General features: G+C 37.2%; 2 protein-coding genes and 1 pseudogene across 2 annotated transcripts; 2 read left to right on the top strand and 1 right to left on the bottom strand.

Moving 5' to 3' along the window:
* Positions 1-305: 305 nt before the first annotated feature.
* LOC120204049 lies at positions 306-701 on the bottom strand. The gene has a single exon (XM_039204141.1). The coding sequence runs from the start codon at positions 699-701 to the stop codon at positions 306-308; it is 396 nt and encodes a 131-aa protein (XP_039060072.1).
* A 2,131-nt stretch (positions 702-2,832) lies between these two features.
* On the top strand, positions 2,833-5,660 carry LOC120204250 (annotated as a pseudogene).
* Positions 5,661-15,353: 9,693 nt separating this feature from the next.
* LOC120204048 (cysteine-rich receptor-like protein kinase 14) lies at positions 15,354-16,527 on the top strand. Its single transcript, XM_039204139.1, has 4 exons — positions 15,354-15,662; positions 15,734-16,064; positions 16,150-16,281; positions 16,403-16,527. The coding sequence occupies exons 1-4, from the start codon at positions 15,354-15,356 to the stop codon at positions 16,525-16,527; spliced, it is 897 nt and encodes a 298-aa protein (XP_039060070.1).
* Positions 16,528-19,016: the final 2,489 nt, after the last annotated feature.

The raw sequence follows: 19,016 nt of genomic DNA, 5'->3' as shown, positions 1-19,016 counted from the left end.
AATACAATATTTTGGGGGTGATAGATTTATTATTCTAAAAATAAATAATAAATTAACGGTTAGGTTACAGTTAATAACTGCTATAACCATTATAATTATTGAAATTTTTTATTTATAGGTGATAATCTTGTAATTCTATTATCGATATTTTTTTGATAATTCCATTTCATTACCCAAGAAAAGCAGAAACCTGCTATATAAACAACAATTTAACTCCTGCTAATACAAACAACAATTTAACTCCTGCTAATACAAACAACAAAAGAAATAACCATTACAAGTGAACCCCAACCTTAAGAAATATCTCATTTCACACAAAGGGAATCGTTCCTAGGATCAACATTGTTGATAGTCCATCCTTTTAGCCGAATCTGAATAGTTTCTTTGATGTCCTTCAATACATTACCCACCAGTCTAGTTTTCCCCCCAAAAAGCCTACTATTTCTCTCCTTCCAAATGTCATACGCATGACCAGCCCAAGCAAGCTTAATCACCCTCACAAGGAGAGATTTCCCTTTAAAACAGTGAACGATCCATGCCAACTCCCTATCCCCGTAGCTAACCCTATGAGTTACATCACACAAAGTAAGGATGTCACCCCACAACTCCCTCACAAAATCACAATCAAAGAACAAGTGATCCCTAATTTCAGCCTCAACACCACAAAGCACACACTTATCACTCTCAATGCTTAATCCCATTCTCAAAAGTCTTATCCGAGTAGGAAGCCTATTACATATATTTTATTGATAGGTTACAATTCATAGTTTATGTTGCAACTTAATTATTTATTAAATACATTAAAAGATTTTGGTTTCCAAAAGGCGCAACCTAAATACCGAAAAATAAATTCAAAATTTTATCCTTACAACTTAAAATATAAACCTGAAAACTGAAATTTTTAATAACAAACTTTACAAATGCTTCAAGGTTGTGCTCTTTTTGTTTCAGGTAACGCTTGTAGATGTATATCATGTAGATGTAATTATTATTCGAATTAAATATTTTTAAAAAATAATACTTCATTTCATTATTGAGACCACTTCTTAAGTTAATTCTATCATTAAATTTGTTTCAATGCAAATGATCATTATTAATTTATTACTTGTGGTCCTATGTATGGTTTGCATAATTAAGGTAAGGTTGGAGTCCTAAAACAATAACCTCTATTAATCAGCTCAATACATTGAGTACGACAAATCGGTTCAAAAGTTTGCGTAAGAAAAGTCAATGAGAGGAACGAATGTAAGATTTTATTTTCGAGTGAATTTATAAATTATTAATGGTAGAATTTATAAAATTTTAGAGATTACAGAAATAAATTATCAACAAAAAATAGAAAATACTTAAATTATATGAAAATTAAAAATTTTCAACCCATTATTTCTAACCAAAATTAAACCCAACAATCAACCAATAACTCGATTAAATAGATTAAAATGGGTTTGGAAAGCTCACCAACGACGGACGGATGAAACCGACGACGACAAGGTAACCAACCGGTTGGGTTTGGGTGGACGAAGACGGTGAGTTCAATGGTGCAGACGGTGAGGCGAGATGATGGCCGAGGCGAGTAGAACCGAAGCAAAATCGTACGGTGGCGGCGTCGAGGGTTTTGACGAAGCTTCTCCACAAAAAATAGTATCTCCTTTAGACAAATTGACAGAGGGGTTTTGGACGCGGTGGCCTGGTGCTTCGATTAGAGGCGACGGTGACCTACACCGCTGGCCGAAGCATAGAGCGATGAGGAGGGCTTCCAAACGATCTCTCTCTCTCTCCATGCGATTAACGGCGGCCTAAACGGGAGATCTAAGGGTCAGGGTTGGATCGCCAGTCGTTTTTTAGTTCATGGCTACGACGGTGCACGAGACCACCGACCAGAAGTGGCTAACCGAAGGGGCGATGGTAGGGTCGTTTGGTTTGGGGTTTGGGTTTTCGGGGTCTTGGTTTTCCAACACACAGGGGTTTTCTCTTATTTTTATTTTTCACTGACCAGAATAAATGGGACAATTCAGGGTTAAGTCCCTGAACTTCACACGTGTTCCAAAAATGAGCTGCAAACTTTTGAAAATTTGCAATTTGTTCCACAACTTTCTTTTAATTAAATTTTGGGGTGTTATAGCAACACTGACATTGAAGAAAAACGTATCATAAATAAATCAAAGTCGAGCGACGTGAACAACCATCCTGGAATGCAAATAGCGTATCCAAGTCCAATATGATGGTAAAAAACAAGAAAGATCAGCATAATAACAAATAAGTATCATCTTGATCAGTTATTACGATGTCAAATTCAACCCTGAAAAAAAATAAACTAAAACAACAATCAATTAGACAAAAATATACCATAAACACAAAAAATGTGTCATAAACAAATTTGGTGACTTAATTGTAACTTAACGTATTAAGTTTAATTAATTATAATTTGATAAAATCATATCTTTAAATACTTTATTATTAATATAGTTTAAACTTGCATGAAATTTATTTTTGGGTTTTAATAGTTTAATTTTAAATAAAATAAAAAAACTGTATTTATGTAGATTAATTTTTTCAGTTTTAAAATCATAAACAATATTTTTCATATTTTACAATGACGTATATGGTTTACAAGAAAAATAAAAAATTCTTAACCATAAGAAGTGTAGGAACTGTACTAGTTAGCCCCAGAGTCCAAGTAAATGGCAAATGGGTCCTAGAGTATGACAGGCACGTAGTAAATTCAAAAGTAGGAATAGTGGAAAACTGGTCCCCTTTGCCAAGACATAGTCGCTGGAAAGACCGATGAATGAAATACTTTAAGTTTCCATTCAGTTTTGCTTGCAGTTTCAAAATGTGGGTTAAACTTAAAGCTGCTTCTTCAATTCTCTCCTATCTTGTTATCGGCATCGGCCTTGTTGCCGCTGTTCCAACAAGATGCTATGACACTGGTAATTTTACCACAAACAGCACGTATGGCAATAACCGGGACCTTCTTCTCGATTCACTCCCTCGTAATGCCTCTGCAAACGGTGGATTCATTACCGCTACTATTGGCCAGGGCTCCGACAAAGTTTACGCTCTTGCTATGTGCAAAGGAGACTCTACTCCAGACGAATGTTTTAGCGTTGTCAATTACACAATCCACGAGCTCATGGACACTTGTCCCAACCAGAAAGAGGCCTATTCATGGGCAGGGGATTTCTGTATTGTGCATTATGCAGATCACATATTTTTCGGAACCCCGGACCTAGAACCCTCTTGGGAAGTCTATAATACGGGAAACATCACATCGAACTTAACCGAATTCGATACGGTTTGGGAGAGTTTGATAAACAGTGTGGTGAGTAAGGCTTCCAAAGGCTCTTCTAGTCTCAAGTACGCAACTGGGGAAGCAGACGTTACGGTGTTCGAGAAGATATATTCACTAATGCAGTGCACTCCAGATTTATCGGAGCAGCGTTGTGACTACTGCCTAAGGCAATCCGCAAGTCGCTATGAAAGCTGTTGCCATGGGAAGCAAGGAGGTGTTGTTTGGAGGACTAACTGTTATTTCCGGTGGGATTTGTATCCCTTCTATACAGCCAATGCTTCTACAACGGTGTCTTTGTCTCCTCCACCCTCACCTTCTAGTCCTCCGCCACAGTCAGTGAACTCCGAAATCAGAAAAGGTAAGTACCGGTCTGCAAGATGCATGCTGAACATTAGTCATTATAATGTTGTCTAAAGGTACTTACAATGTTCTTGCTTGTACAGAAGGGGGAGGCATTTCATCCCGAACATTAGTCATTATAATTGTTCCCAGCGTCACCTTCATCGTAGTGCTTGTCATACTTGGAATTGTTGTTCTTCCCATGAGGATCAAGAAAAAGAAACAGAATGATCAAAGTAAGTTAGCCTTTTTGATTTTTTTTGTTTTACTGTTGTAGTCTTATAACAAAAGATAATTCACTAATAACCAATCCTTTGCAATGTTATGCAACTTAAATGATTCTTTGTTAACCTGCAGATAACAAGATGCACGTTGAATCGCTGCAAATCGACTTTCATGCAGTGAGAGCTGCAACAGAAAACTTCTCCGATGCAAACATGCTTGGACGAGGTGGATTCGGTCCTGTTTATAAGGTCATTTAAGACTTGCTGTATGAAAATTTCCATCATCACAAAGAAAAAAGACGGAATGAATATGTGACAGTGAATACTAGGAAATAATAGTTGTTATTTTCCCTCATTGTTCCTTGTTCCGAATTCTATCAGGGTAAGCTTGAAGATGGACGAGAGGTAGCTATAAAGAGGCTGTCCGAAAATTCGGGACAAGGAACACGAGAATTCAAGAACGAAGTCATGCTATTGGCGAAGCTTCAACACAGGAATCTGGTTAAGCTTCTTGGTTTTAGCTTCGAACAAAAAGAAAGGGTTCTAATCTACGAGTTTCTTCCCAATTCAAGCCTTGACAACTTTATATTCGGTACCGTTTCAATCCTTCTAAACTACACCTATTGAACATGCATTTTAGTCCTATAATTTTACGAGTTTTGCAGATCCACTGAAGCGATTACTACTAAACTGGGACAAGAGGTACAAAATTATAGAGGGAACAGCCAAGGGACTGGTTTATCTCCATGAAGATTCTCAGTACCGAATCATCCATCGGGACTTAAAAGCAGGCAACATATTGTTGGATGAAGAGATGAATCCTAAGATCTCAGATTTCGGAATGGCGAAATTGTTTGCGGTTGATCAAACTCGAGCCGATACAAGCAAAATCGTCGGGACCTAGTAAGTATCATGAATGATGAGATTTTATATCTAGTTTGTTACATTTATTCATTGAAATGTATCCGTATATGCAGTGGCTACATGGCTCCAGAGTATGCATGGCATGGTCAATATTCAGTTAAATCTGATGTTTATGCCTTTGGAGTGTTAGTTTTAGAAATCATTAGTGGGCACAGAATCAACAGCTTCACCAACCAAGTAGGAGAGACTCTGCTTACCCATGTAAGATCTCCATACTCTGGTTATGGTATATAATGGAATTGATGTTGCTAAAAGACAATGTAAGTTCATACCGTCGAACATTTGCAGGCATGGAGAAACTAGAATGAAGGGACTGCTTTGGAATTTGTTGATCCGATTATGAGGGATGAGTCGAGAAGCGAAATAATAAGATGCATCCATCTCGGATTGCTTTGTGTTCAAGAAAACATTGCTTATAGACCAACCATGGTCTCAGTGGTTCTCATGCTTAGTAGCTATTCCATGTCTCTTCCGGTTCCATCGAGACCTGCATTTTCTATGAATACCAACACGATGTCCGAGTCATTGTCATTATCTAATCAATCTGAAAGAGAAGCCATCCAAGACTCTGTCAACGAGGCTTCTATTTCGGAACTAGATCCTCGATGAATTTCGAATAAGTACTTGCACTGCATATCTTCTGTACTTTATGTTTTCTGTATGATTTGTTACGAAATTCAGTGATAAATACATGATGATTTGAGCACTGGAACCTCCTTGTTGACTGATTCAACCCCATTTCTGAAGCTACAGCTTTTATTCGCGTCTTTGTACCAAAAAAGAAATAGAAATTCGATCGTTATTGATGCTGAATCCTTGTTTCAATAGTGATGGTGATGGGAGCGTGGCTAGGTGCCGTGATCGGTGCAGCATATTGCGCGTGTTTTTTGGTGTTGAATTTGGTAAGCTGATATTTTGGTTAATGCTGTGGCTGCCTTTTAGACTTTTTTAGGGTAAACTCTAATAACAGTCACTAAACTTCGGGTCATTTTTATTTTGGTTATTGAAATTGAAAAACTTTCATTTGAGTTACTGCCATTAACAAAAAAAGAAATTATTTCGATCACTGGGTTGTTTAACCATGAACGAAAGCTGACGTGACACGTTAAAATAACCCTAAAGAACTGGACATTATTTGCTCTTTTCGCAGTCATTTGGTGATTTTTCCAATAAAAATTATTAATTTTTTTCTTTCTTTCCTTCAATTAAACTTATCGAATAATATTATAATCTCTTCAAATCTCAATCGAAATTAAAAATAATAATATTTTTATCCATTAATGTATAATTTGTTGAGTAATTTATGGTTATTTTGTGGTATTTGGGAGCTGTTATACGCGTCTAGTTGCTACGTTTATTGTCTTTCTCGAAGTAATTCCATGTTTGCCGAGAAAAAAATCGATGAAGTAATTAAAATCAATTAATCTAAACATTTAAAATGTAAATAAAAACAATCTTAAATTTATAAACAAATAATTTAAAATAATTTCCATTTAATAAAGTAGATTAAGAAAGTCAAAATAAAATTTGAAACTTTTTTTTGTCCCCATTTAATGCTAATTTACGAAATGGCTTAATTGCTTTTTTTCCCAAAAAAAGTTTAATTTAACATTGAGTAAAGTACATAAATAGTTTCAACTTTAGGGCGCTTGTATTTTGGTCATCTAACTTTTAAAACTTACAATACAATCATCAAACTTTTAGTTTATTTTCAGTAATATCCCTAATATTACCTCCCATTAGTTTTATTCGAGGTGACAATTACTTCCATTAACTCTCTCTTTCTCTTTCTTCTTCATCTTCTTTTTCTCTTCTCCTCCCCGACAGCTAAATAACTAACTATTACCGAAAACTAAATAAATGCAAAAACCCAAACAATATATACATAAAATAATGAGCAAAAGAACTGTAGTTCACAAATCCATCATCTTCTCCATATCGTCCAGACTTTATTCTTTCAGCTTTTTCAATGACTACATGGTATGCACTGCTCGAAGATGATTCAAGGCGCAATGCAACCTGTTACGTTACCATCGAAACCAGATTTATTATAGGTTATTATAATATAAACAATTAAAGCCTTATAACTCATAACAGAGTTGCACTACACGTGTCTAATACAAACCAAATTAAAACATATTATACTTACTAATGTTCAAGATGAAACAAATATTACAGTTAATTTGGGTAAATTTGGAATCGTACTTCAGGAGAATGTGAACTCTCCTCAGAGAAGGAGCTATAGCTGAAATGACTAATAATGTTGGTGAAGCTATAGGCTCATGTTACTATGTTAATTTCCAGTGCACTCTAGCAGATGGTAATGAAATTGCAGTTAAAAGGCTGTCGAAAACTTCGAGTCAAGGGCTGCTTGATCAAGAATGAAGTCATGTTAATGCCAGATTATAACATAGAAATCTTGTGCGGCTCTTGGGATGTTGCTTACTGTTAGATTGTTGTCAAAGAGGAGAAAAGGAAGAGTAGGGGGAATGTTAGATGGCTATCAAAGAAGTGTTACACGTGTATGAGGAGGTAGTTATTTTGTTAGTTTGGTTAACTAGGTCTGTTAGTTTGTTAGTTGGTTACTGGGGAGCTGATGAGCTTAACCTTTCTTATAAATGTACTGTCCTTGCTGAGATGAATAAAAAAACACATACTTTCCTGAATGTTAGATGGCTATCAAAGAAGTTTACACGTGTATGAGGAGGTAGTTATTTTGTTAGTTTGGTTAACTAGGTCTGTTAGTTGTTAGTTGGTTACTGGGGAGCTGATGAGCTTAACCTTTCTTATAAATGTAATGTCCTTGTTGAGATGAATAAAAAAACACATATTTTCCTGTGTAATTTCTCTATTCTTTTTACTTCTCAACATGGTATCTTTCACCAATGTCCTGGGAATTTTGGTTTCACGCTTCTAAACTGCCAACATGGAACCGACAAACTGCCATCGCCATGGGCATCGCAAAGTCCCTTGGCTTCGAAACCCCTTTCTCTATGCTCTCTGGCAATGAAATCTTCTCTCTGGAAATGTCGAAAACAGAAGCTCTAATGCAAGCGTTTCGAAAGTCTATCGGCGCAAGAATCATGGAAGAAACCGAAGTGATCGAGGCGAAGTCGTTGAAATCCAAATAGATCGTCCGACAGTTTCTGAGGATACTGGTGAAATCCGAGCTGAGGTGAGGAAACAAATTGACACAAAGGTGGCAGAGTGGAGAGAGGAAGGAAAGGCAAAAATTGTGCCTGGTGTTCTCTTTATTGATGAGGTGCACATACTTGATATTGAGTGCTTTTCTTTCCTGAACCGTGCTCTTTAGAATGAGATGGCCCCGATATTAGTAGTTGCTACAAATAGAGCAGTAACTTCAATCCGTGGCACAAACTACAAATCCATGTATGGAATTCCAATCGATCTCTTGATCAGCAACAGGTTCTATGATCTTCCTGTGAAACATGACAACTGTATGGAACCTGGTTGTGAGGTTTACTTGCTTAGAATTGGTAGAGCAGGGCATTTCGGCCGCAAGGGAGATGTGTTCAACTTACTCTGTGGTGATGCGGACCAAATGTTTCAATGATGTTGTTGGTGTTTGGTTTGTTTCACATTGTTGTTATAGAATAGGTTTTTTTTAGAATTTGTTTTTTTGTTGAATGTTCTTCCACATCAAAAGTTTGCATCGATTCAAGTCGAACGGAGTGAGCATCAGCACTTCCGATTCAAGTCGAACGGAAGGAAGCATCGGAACTTCCGATTCAAATCGAACGGAAGGAAGCATCGACACTTCCGATTCAAGTGAACGGAAGGAAACATCGGCACTTCCGATTCAAGTCGAACGGAGGGAAGCATCGGCACTTCCGATTCAAATCGAACGGAAAGAAGCATCGGTACTTCCGATTCAAGTGTTCATTTTTTTTTTCATCAAAAAGGAAAAGTAGAGGGAATGTTAGATTGTTGTCAAAGAGGAGAAAGGAAGAGTAGGGGGAATGTTAGATGGCTATCAAAGAAGTTACACGTGTTTGAGGAGGTAGTTATTTTGTTAGTTTGGTTAACTAGGTCTGTTAGTTTTGTTAGTTGGTTACTGGGGAGCTGATGAGCTTAACCTTTCTTATAAATGCAATGTCCTTGCTGAGATGAATAAAAAACACATACTTTCCTGTGTAATTTCTCTATTCTTTTTACTTCTCAACACTTACAGAAAAACGAAGAGTTGCTTATATATGAATTCACGCCCAACATGCCTTGACGTGTTCCTATTTAGTTTGATTCTTCAACCTTTTGATACCAATATTATCTCATTCATAAACATAACAAATTTCAATGTTTACTTAGTCCATTTTTTCTCTTTTTCGAGATTTATCAGATTCGAGTTTAGCTGCACAACTGACTTGGCAGAACGATTCAACATCATTAGAGGAACTGCCAGTGGTATCATGTATCTGCACGAAGATTCTCGCCTTAGAATCATCCATAGGACCTTAAAGCAAGTATTGTTTTACTTGATCATGAAATGAACCCAAAAATTTCAGACTTTGGCATGGCAAAATATTTCAGTGGAGATCAGAACGATGCAAATACAAATAGAGTAGTAGGAACATAGAAAATCTATACATTCTTTCCATGATTATCGAAAACACATTGAAAAATCAGTTTGGTTTTTGTAAAGTTTTCGATGATTATCGAATTATGTTTTAAACATTGTCTCTTATGAACTAAAACAGTGGATACATGGCACCTGAGAATCCTATGGAAGGGCAGTTTTTTGTCAGGTCTGATGTTTTCAGTTCGGAGTTCTTTTGCTGGAGATTATAACTGGAAAAAAGAATAACGGGTTTCATTTATTGGAACATGGTGAAAGCCTCTTGATTTTTGTATGTTCTCTTATCCGATCTTCAATGAATATATTAATCTGATATTATATACAAGAGGCTAATTCTAAGTGATGATTGTAGGCATGGAAACTATGGTCGAAAGGTGAAGCAATGGAGCTAATAGAAGAGCATCTTCTCAAGTCGAGTGTGCCGACTGAGATGCTTAAATGCATTCAAATCGGCCTATTGTGCGTGCAAGCAGATCCGGTAGACGGAACAACCGTGGTAACTGTGGTTGCCATGTTGGGAAAGGACACCATAACGCTGCCTTTACCAGCAGAGCCTGCATTTTATGTTAGACGTATTGTTGCAGAACAAATTCAACCCAATGCAAGTGATAGAATCTGTTCTGTTATAAATAATCTATCAATTTGATGCGCATTTGAATTATAAATATTCATCTTCATTATTTGTTTAACTAACAATGACCAAAGTAAAAAAAAACATAACATTATTGATCAAACTTGTAGAAAAATGTAGTTTGATGATCAAAACAGAAAATAAATAATAGTTCTATGACCATTTGTTGAGAAATCAATATTAGCCCACACCCAACTTAATTTGATGTCATTGCTTACATCAATTTAGTTAGGTGAAGATGCAGTAGGTGAAGTAAGTGGAGTAGGTGATAATAATGTATGGCTAGGAATATTAAGAGTAGGAATATTTGTATGGTGTAGGTTGCATGGTAAGGACTATAAATACCCCCTTGCATTTGAGTTATGCATCCTCCAACAATTTGAGTGTTGTAGTGTCTTTTATTGTGGGTATAATACAAGTAATTTGTTTACTTGTTTGGGTCCAATATTAGTAAGTTTAGAGTTGTATACTCTAAATTTTACTCAACAATTGGCATCAGAGCCACGTTAGAAGGTCTCTTGAAATTTTGAGTATGCTCTGTGGCTGCAGTTTTAATTGATCTTCCACATCATAAAAGAGTTCTTAAGGTTATTGTCGGGGTTATTACAAACCTTGTGGAGCTTTTTTGTTAGAGTAATTTAGTACTCTGAACATTTGTTACTTAAGCTTTTTCGGTGTAGTCAAAGCCTTGTCGTTACGATGGGTGACCTTCAAGTAGTTGGAGAATAAAGAAGCTCAACAAAAAAACTACAACACATGGGCAACATGTATGGAGTCATACTTACAAGGTCAGGACCTTTGGGAGGTTGTCGGTGGTGGTGAAGTTACACAACCGGTTGTAGAAGATGTCAATGGCATCTTGCGAAAGAGAAAAATTAAAGAAGGCAAATCGATATTTTCTTTAAAGATCACAATAGAAGAAGAAATGTTGGAGCACATTCGGGATGCTAAATCACTAAAAGAAGCATGGGACACCTTCGCTACACTCTTTATGAAGAGGAACAATACAAAATTGCAACTTCTCGAGAATAACTTCTATCAATGGCGCAACGCAACATGGTGGTTACCCAATACTTTCACAAGGTGAAGTCGATATGCCGCGAAATTTTAAAATTAGATCCGACAGGTGCTATTGGAGAAGTTAGGATAAAAAAATAATTATCCATGGCTTGAGACCTGAATACCGAAGCTTTCTAGCCGCTGTACAAGGATGGCCGACACAACCATCACTTGTTGAGTTTGAAAATTTGCTGACTGGCCAAGAAGCTATGACCAAACAAATGGGGAGAAGTCTCACTAAAGGGTGAAGAGGAAGCTCTTTACATCAACCAAAGTAGAGGTGGTTCAAGACAACACAACAAATGCGAATATAGAAAGACTAGTGAACAGACAAAAAGTCATCATGGAGGGAATGGCTCTCGTCTTGGGGGAGCTTCGAAGAATCATGACAGTAATAGAAAGTTCGATGGCGAATGTTACGATTGTGGAAAGAAGGGCCATATGAAGAGAGATTGTTGGTTTAAAAAGAAGTCTACCGAAAGCAATATTGATACTTCTAGTTCTAAAGAAGATAGTGAAGATAGCTGGGATGCCGAAGCATTACTCGCTATAGAGGAAGAAGAATTGGCTTTCACGGTAACAACACTAGAAAATATTAACTACGAGAATGATTGGATCGTAGACTCGGGCTGCTCAAATCACATGATGGGTGATAGACAGAAGTTGCAAAACTGTTCTGAGTACAAGAGAAAGGAGTTTCCACACGCAAAGGCAAAGAGTACCATGGTGGGAAACGGGAAAAGAGTCCAGTGGGCTCGAGAGTATCGTCGGTGTCCAAGCATGGAGATGCCATGATGAGTTTGCAAAAATGCTTGGGTGGTGAAAACACCAGGAGGAGCTAGATCTCAAGGTAGAGAGGCTCGATGGTGGAGCCTAAGGCATGTTCGAGTAAGACATTACGTTTACTCATGAAGATGATGAGAGTCTTAATAGGGAACAAGAAGAGGAACTGACAGTCTACGAGAAATGGGCTTATTTGATGGAAGGTTTGGCTTTCCACGCGGAGAGGCTCATCAAGTTGGAGCAGATTTTAATTTCATGGGAAAAGAGGGTCGGGAGAATTGAAAAAGTCAAGGATGAAGCCAAGGAGACCCAGAGTGTTGTGGAGTCTCGCCTTGATAAATTGGAGTCCATGGAGGACAGGTTCAAAGACGAGATGCAACAAGTTCTCAATGAGTTAGAGATGGTTCGAGGGAGTAATGCCCATGAAGCCGAAGTGATGGCTTTGAAAAGTGAGGTGAATGAGCTCAAGAAAGAGTTGCTCATATGCAAGGAGCAATGAGTGAATGGGTGAGATCAAGACCTTCTTTGAAGAACTCACACCAAGGGTAATGTTCGGGGGAGAGCAAGGTGTGTCATCTATTCCCATGCCCAGGGATAGAGGCAATAGTAGGGGAGACTGGGAAAAGGTGCAGCAGGGAGATGGTAAGGAAACTATTCGAATGGCCAAGGTGATCCATCAACTGTTCGTAGCCAAGGAAAGTCATCGGGAAAGAATGACAAGGCTAATCCCGTTGCGAAGAAGAAGACGAGCAAGGAAAAGATGAAGTGCTACTTCTGTGATGGTCCTCACTTGATTAGAGGATATCCCAAGAAGTTTCGCCTTGCAACCATCTTGAAGAAGATGGGATAAGGAGAAGTAAAGGGAATTGGCGCGGTGCAAGTGTTAAAGTTGCCAAGCCAGGGAAAAGACTTGGTCCGATTGAGGGTGTCAATGCGGTCAAATAAGAAACAAGAAGATGTAAGGTTGTTGATGTTGAGGCAGCTGAACCCAGAGGAAAGTTCAATGCGATTACGAGTGTCCAAGCAATCAAGTCAGGAGGACTTGGTGAGGCTACATGTTCCAAAGTAGCATAATCAAGAGGGAAGCATGGTTCGACTACATGTTCTCATGTTGTCAATCCAGGATCGAGACGTGACGAGACTGCAGGTGTCAAAGCAGTCAAGCACAGGAAGGGACCCAATGTGATAGCTAAAGATAAAGCTGTCAACCGAGGGTACAAAGTGAGCAAGTTCACTTACAGTATGCCATGATGGATGTGTGGTCCAAGTTGAGGCGTCTCAGGCATACATGGACACTTAAGGAGTATGTCAACCGATTCAGAAAAACTCATGTTCAAAATCCCGAGTTGACTGAAGAAGATGTGTTCTTCACCTTCATGCTCGGATTGAAGCCATGGGCAAATAAAATGTTGGAGCGACGGGAAGTCAAGGAGTTATCTAAAGCCTTGACAACCGCCGAGTCCATCAGAGAATTTGGAATCAAGAAGAGCAAGACTTCCAAGCAAGGCCGAAAGTCGAGGGTAGTGGAAGAGATTGAGATGAGGGAAGTCAAGACAAATGAGTAAATTGCGAACTTGTTTACAAAAAACTTGAGATTTGGAAAGTTTGAACATTTCCGTCGTCAGCTTGGCGTGATTTAAAGAATGAGGGCTAACATTGAGGGGGAGTGTTGAGAAATTAATATTAGCCCACACTCAACTTAATTTGATGTCATTGCTCACATCAATTTAGTTAGGTGAATATGTCATTGTTTTTCTCAATTTAATGGAGTAGGTAGAATAGGTAGAGTAGTGATAATAATGTATGGTTAGGAATATTTATCAATTTAATATTTGTATGGTGTAAGTTGCATGGTGAGGACTATAAATACCCCCTTGCATTTGAGTTATGCATCCTCCAAAAATTTGAGCGTTGTAGTGTCTTTTATTGTGGGTATAATACAAGTAATTTGTTACTTGTTTGGGTCCAATATAGTAAGTTTTAGAGTTGTATACTCTAAATTTTACTCAACACATTTGTATATAGTTTACCCTAAAGGCGTGGTCAAATATTGAACAGACCAAACAAACTTCAAAGAAAGCGTGAACGATGGAAAATCATTCCATTGTTGAACACACAACAGCAAAACCGTGTTTGGTCGGTTAAGCAGACTTTATGTTGACAAATCATAAAGACAAGTTCCTTGGCGTGTCTCTTTAAATGACAACTTCAACCTCCTAAAGGAATAAACATGGAAATTAATTTTTTGAGTAAAATAGTATTTATTTAGAATTTTTTTAGTTATGGATAATGTATATACATCATGTAGATGTAATTATTATTCGGATTAAATATTTTAAAAAATAGCACTTCTTTTCATTGTTGAAACCGTTTCATAAGTTAATTCTATCATTAAATTTGTTTCAATGCAAATGATCATTATTAATTTATTACTTGTGGTCCTATGTATGGTTTGCATAATTAAGAAGTTTAATGACATAAATAATCATTTCAATAGTATAGTGACCCTTAGTATACTTTATACTATTTTTTTTGTTTTACTGGATAAATTTTTTAAAAGAATAATCTAAAAATTTAGAATTTGATTATTTTTATATAACTCCTAGTTTTATTAAAAAAGAATAAATATTAATAATTATAAAGAATGTGGTTTACAATCATAAATGTAAACTGAACACATAATTAAGATATTTTCTTATCACCATTAATACAAAATATAGTCATTAAGATCACACGAGATCATAGAGGAAAAAGATTAAAAATCTAACAAAAAATTCGAACAAAAGATAAATACGAACATATCTGAATGCATCGATAAATGATCTGCAAAATGAATCAAATTACTAAAAGACCACTGATAAACCACAAATCAAAGTCGAGTGACGTGAAAAAAACATCCACGAACGCAAATAGTGTATCCAAATCCAATCCGATGGTCCAAAACAAGAAAGATCAGCATGACAACAAATAAACATCATCCTGATCAGTCATAACAATTTTAAATCAACCATAAAAAAAAAAAATCATATTCTACAATGATGTATGGAATGGCAAATGGGTCCTAGAGTATGAGGCACGTAGTAAATTCAAAAGTAGGAATGACGGAAAACTGGTCCCATTGCCAAGACATAGAAGCAGGGAAGACCGATGAATGAAATACTTTGAAGTATCCATTCAAGACCGATGAATGAAAGACTTGAAGTTTCCATTTAGTTTGACTTCAACTCCAGCTAAGGATAGACCGATGAGCGCAAACGTTTTTTTGAAATTTTATAAACTGGAGTTGGCATGAAATTGACTTCAGCCAAGCAAACAACTCTCTTTGCCAAGAAAACCATCTCTTCAACATTTTTTTTTTTGCTTCCTTCAAACTATAATCTCAAAATGTGGGTTAAGCTTAAAGGTGTTTCACTTTCTTCAATTCTCTCCTATCTGATTATCAGCATCAGCCTTGTTGGCGTTGCCCCAAGATGCTAGACACTGGTAATTTTACCACAAACAGCACGTATGGAAGAAACCGGGACCTTCTTCTCGATTCACTCCCTCGTAATGCCTCTGCAAACGGTGGATTCATTACCGCCACTATTGGCCAGGGCTCCGACAAAGTTTACGCTCTTGCTATGTGCAAAGGAGACTCTACTCCAGACGAATGTTTTAGCGTTGTCAATGATACAGTCCACGAGCTCATGGACACTGTCCCAACCAGAAAGAGGCCTATTCATGGACAGGGGCCTATTCACGGACAGGGATTTCTCTGTTGTGCACTATGCAGATCACTCATTTTTCGGAACCTTGGAGCTAGAACCCGCTGCGGCAGTCTATAATACGGGAAACATCACATCGAACTTAACAGAATTCGATACGGTTTGGGAGAGTTTGATAAACAGGTGGTGAGGAAGGCTTCCAACGGTTCTTCTAGTCTCAAGTATGCAACTGGTGAAGCGAAGCTTGGAGCATTCCAAAGGATATATTCACTAGTGCAGTGCACTCCGGATTTATCGGAGCAGCATTGTGACTCCTGTCTAACGCAATCCGCAAGTTACTATGAAAGCTGTTGCCATGGGAAGCAAGGAGGTGTTGTTTGGAGGCCTAACTGTTATTTCCGGTGGGATATGTATCCCTTCTATAGACCCAATGCTTCTACTGCGGTGTCTTTGTCTCCTCCACCCTCACCTTCTAGTCCTCCTCCACAGTCAGTGAACTCCGAAATCAGAAAAGGTAAGTACCGGTCTGCAAGATGCATGCTGAACATTAGTCATTATAATGTTGTCTAAAGGTACTTACAATGTTCTTGCTTGTACAGAAGGGGGAGGCATTTCATCCCGAACATTAGTCATTATAGTTGTTCCCAGCGTCACCTTCATCGTAGTGCTTGTCATACTTGGAATTGTTGTTCTTCCCATGAGGATCAAGAAAAAGAAACAGAATGATCAAAGTAAGTTAGCCTTTGATTTTATTTTTGTTTTACTGTTGTAGTCTTATAACAAAAGATAATTCACTAATAATCAATCCTTTGCAATGTTATGTAACTTAAATGATTCTTTGTTAACCTGCAGATAACAAGATGCACGTTGAATCGTTGCAAATCGACTTTCATGCAGTGAGAGCTGCAACAGAAAACTTCTCCGATGCAAACATGCTTGGACGAGGTGGATTCGGTCCTGTTTATAAGGTCATTTAAGACTGCTGTATGAAAATTTCCATCATTTCAAAGAAAAAAGACAGAATGAATATGTGACAGCGAATACTAGGAAAAATAGTTGTTATTTTCCCTCATTGTTCCTTGTTCCGAATTCTACCAGGGTAAGCTTGACGATGGACGAGAGGTAGCTATAAAGAGGCTGTCCGAAAATTCGGGCCAAGAAACACGAGAATTCAAGAACGAAGTCATGCTATTGGCGAAGCTTCAACCAGGAATCTGGTTAAGCTTCTTGGTTTTAGCTCGAACAAAAAGAAAGGGTTCTAATCTATGAGTTTCTGCCCAATTCAAGCCTTGACAACTTTATATTCGGTACCGTTTCAATCCTTCTAAACACCTATTGACATGCATTTTAGTTGTATAATTTTACGACTTTTGCAGATCCAGTAAAACGATTACTACTAAACTGGGACAAGAGGTACAAATTATAGAGGGAACCGCCAAGGGACTGTTATCTCCATCAAGATTCTCAGTACCGAATCATCCATCGTGACTTAAAAGCAGCCAACATATTGTTGGATGAACAGATGATCCTAAGATCTCAGATTTCGGAATGGCTAAATTGTTTGTGGTTGATCAAACTCAAGCCGATACAAGCAAAATCGTCGGGACCTAGTAAGTATCATGAATGATGAGATTTTATATTTGTTTGTGTACATTTATTCATTAAAATGTATGCATATGTAGTGGATACATGGCTCCAGAGTATGCATGGCATGGTCATATTCAGTTAAATCTGATGTTTATGCCTTTGGAGTGTTGGTTTTAGAAATCATTAGTGGGAACAAAATCAACAGCTTGACCAACCAAGTAGGAGACTCTCTGCTTACCCATGTATGATCTCCATACTATGGTTATGGTATATAATGGAATAGATGTTGCTAAAAGACAATGTAAGTTCATAACGTCGAACATTTGCAGGCATGGAGAAATTGGAATGAAGGGACTGCTTTGGAATTTGTTGATCCGACTCTGAGGGATGGATCGAGAAGCGAAATAATGAGATGCATCCATCTTGGGTGCTTTGTGTTCAAGAAAACATTGCTTATAGACCAACCAGGCCTCTGTGGTTCTCATGCTTAGTAGCTATTCCATGTCTCTTCCGGTTCCATCGATACCTACATTTTCTATGAATACCAACTCGGAGACAGCAACGATGTCCGAGTAATTGTCATTATCTAATCAATCTGAAAGAGAAGCCATCCAAGACTCTGTCAATGAGGCTTCTATTTCGGAACTAGATCCTCGATGAAGTTCGAATAAGTACTTGCATTGCACATCTTCTGTACTTTATGTTTCTGTGTGATTTGTTACGAAATTCAGTGATAAATACATGATGATTTGAGCACTGGAACCTCCTTGTTGACTGATTCACACCATTTCTGAAGCTACAGCTTTTATTCGCGTCTTTGTCCAAAAAAGAAATAGAAATTCGGTCGTTATTGATGCTGAATCCTTGTTTCAATAGTGATGGTGATGGGAGCGTGGTTAGGTGCCGTGATCGGTGCAGCAAATTGCGCGTGGTTTTTTGGTGTTGAATTTGGTAAGCTGATATTTTGGTTAATGCTGCGGCCGTCTTTTAGACTTATCTAGGGTAAACTCTAATAACAGTCACTAAACTTTGGATTATTTCCATTTTGGTTATTGAAATTGAAAAACTTTTATTGAGTTATCGCCATTAACAAAAAAATTATTTCGATCATTGGGTTGTTTAACCATTAACGAAATCTGACGTTACACGATAAAATAACCCTAAAGAACTGGACATTGTTTGCTCTTTCCTTCAATTAAACTTATTGAATTACATTATAATCTCTTCAAATCTCAATCGAAATTAGAAATAATATTTTTATCCGTTAATGTTTAATCTGTTGAGTAGTTTGTGGCTATTTTGTGGTATTTGGGAGCTGTTATCGCGTCTAGTTGCTACGTTTATTTGACTTTCCGAAGTAATTAAAATCAATTAATCTAAACATTTAAAAAGTAAATAAAACAATCTTAAATTTATAAACAAAATTTAAAATAATTCCCATTTAATAAAGAAGATCAAGAAAGTCAAAATAAAATTTTAAACATTTTTTGTCCCCATTTAATGCTAATTTACGAAATGGCTTAATTGCTTCTTTTTTCAAAAAAAAGTTTAATTTAATATTGGGTAAAGTACCTAAATAGTTTCAAACTTTTAGGGCGCTTTTATTTTGGTCACCTAACTTTTAAAACTTACAATACATCATCAAACTTTTAGTTCATTATCCGTAATATCCCTGATATTACCTCCCATTAGTTTTATTCGAGGTGACAGTTACTTCCATTAACTCTCTTCTTTTCTCTTTCTCTTTCTTCTTCTTCTTTTCTCTTCCTCCTCGACAGCTAAATAACTAACTATTACCGAAACTAATAAATGTAAAAATCCAAACAAATATACATAAAATAGTGAGCAAAAGAACTGTAGTTCACAAATCCATCGTCTT

The sequence above is a fragment of the Hibiscus syriacus genome, unplaced genomic scaffold (assembly GCF_006381635.1).
Source record: "Hibiscus syriacus cultivar Baekdansim isolate YM2019G1 unplaced genomic scaffold, ASM638163v2 tig00010533_pilon, whole genome shotgun sequence".
Lineage (NCBI taxonomy): Eukaryota > Viridiplantae > Streptophyta > Magnoliopsida > Malvales > Malvaceae > Hibiscus > Hibiscus syriacus.
This window is presented reverse-complemented; position numbering and strand designations above follow the sequence as displayed.

What these genes read in the sequence shown, in the direction of transcription:
- LOC120204049 (XM_039204141.1), bottom strand. Translation starts at nt 701, where the DNA reads ATGGGATTAAGCATTGAGAGTGATAAGTGTGTGCTTTGTGGTGTTGAG.
- LOC120204048 (XM_039204139.1), top strand. Translation starts at nt 15,354, where the DNA reads ATGGAAGAAACCGGGACCTTCTTCTCGATTCACTCCCTCGTAATGCCT. An exon ending in GAACTCCGAAATCAGAAAAG is followed by an intron (nt 16,065 to 16,149) that starts GTAAGTACCGGT and finishes TTGCTTGTACAG; the next exon opens with AAGGGGGAGGCATTTCATCC. An exon ending in AAAGAAACAGAATGATCAAA is followed by an intron (nt 16,282 to 16,402) that starts GTAAGTTAGCCT and finishes GTTAACCTGCAG; the next exon opens with ATAACAAGATGCACGTTGAA.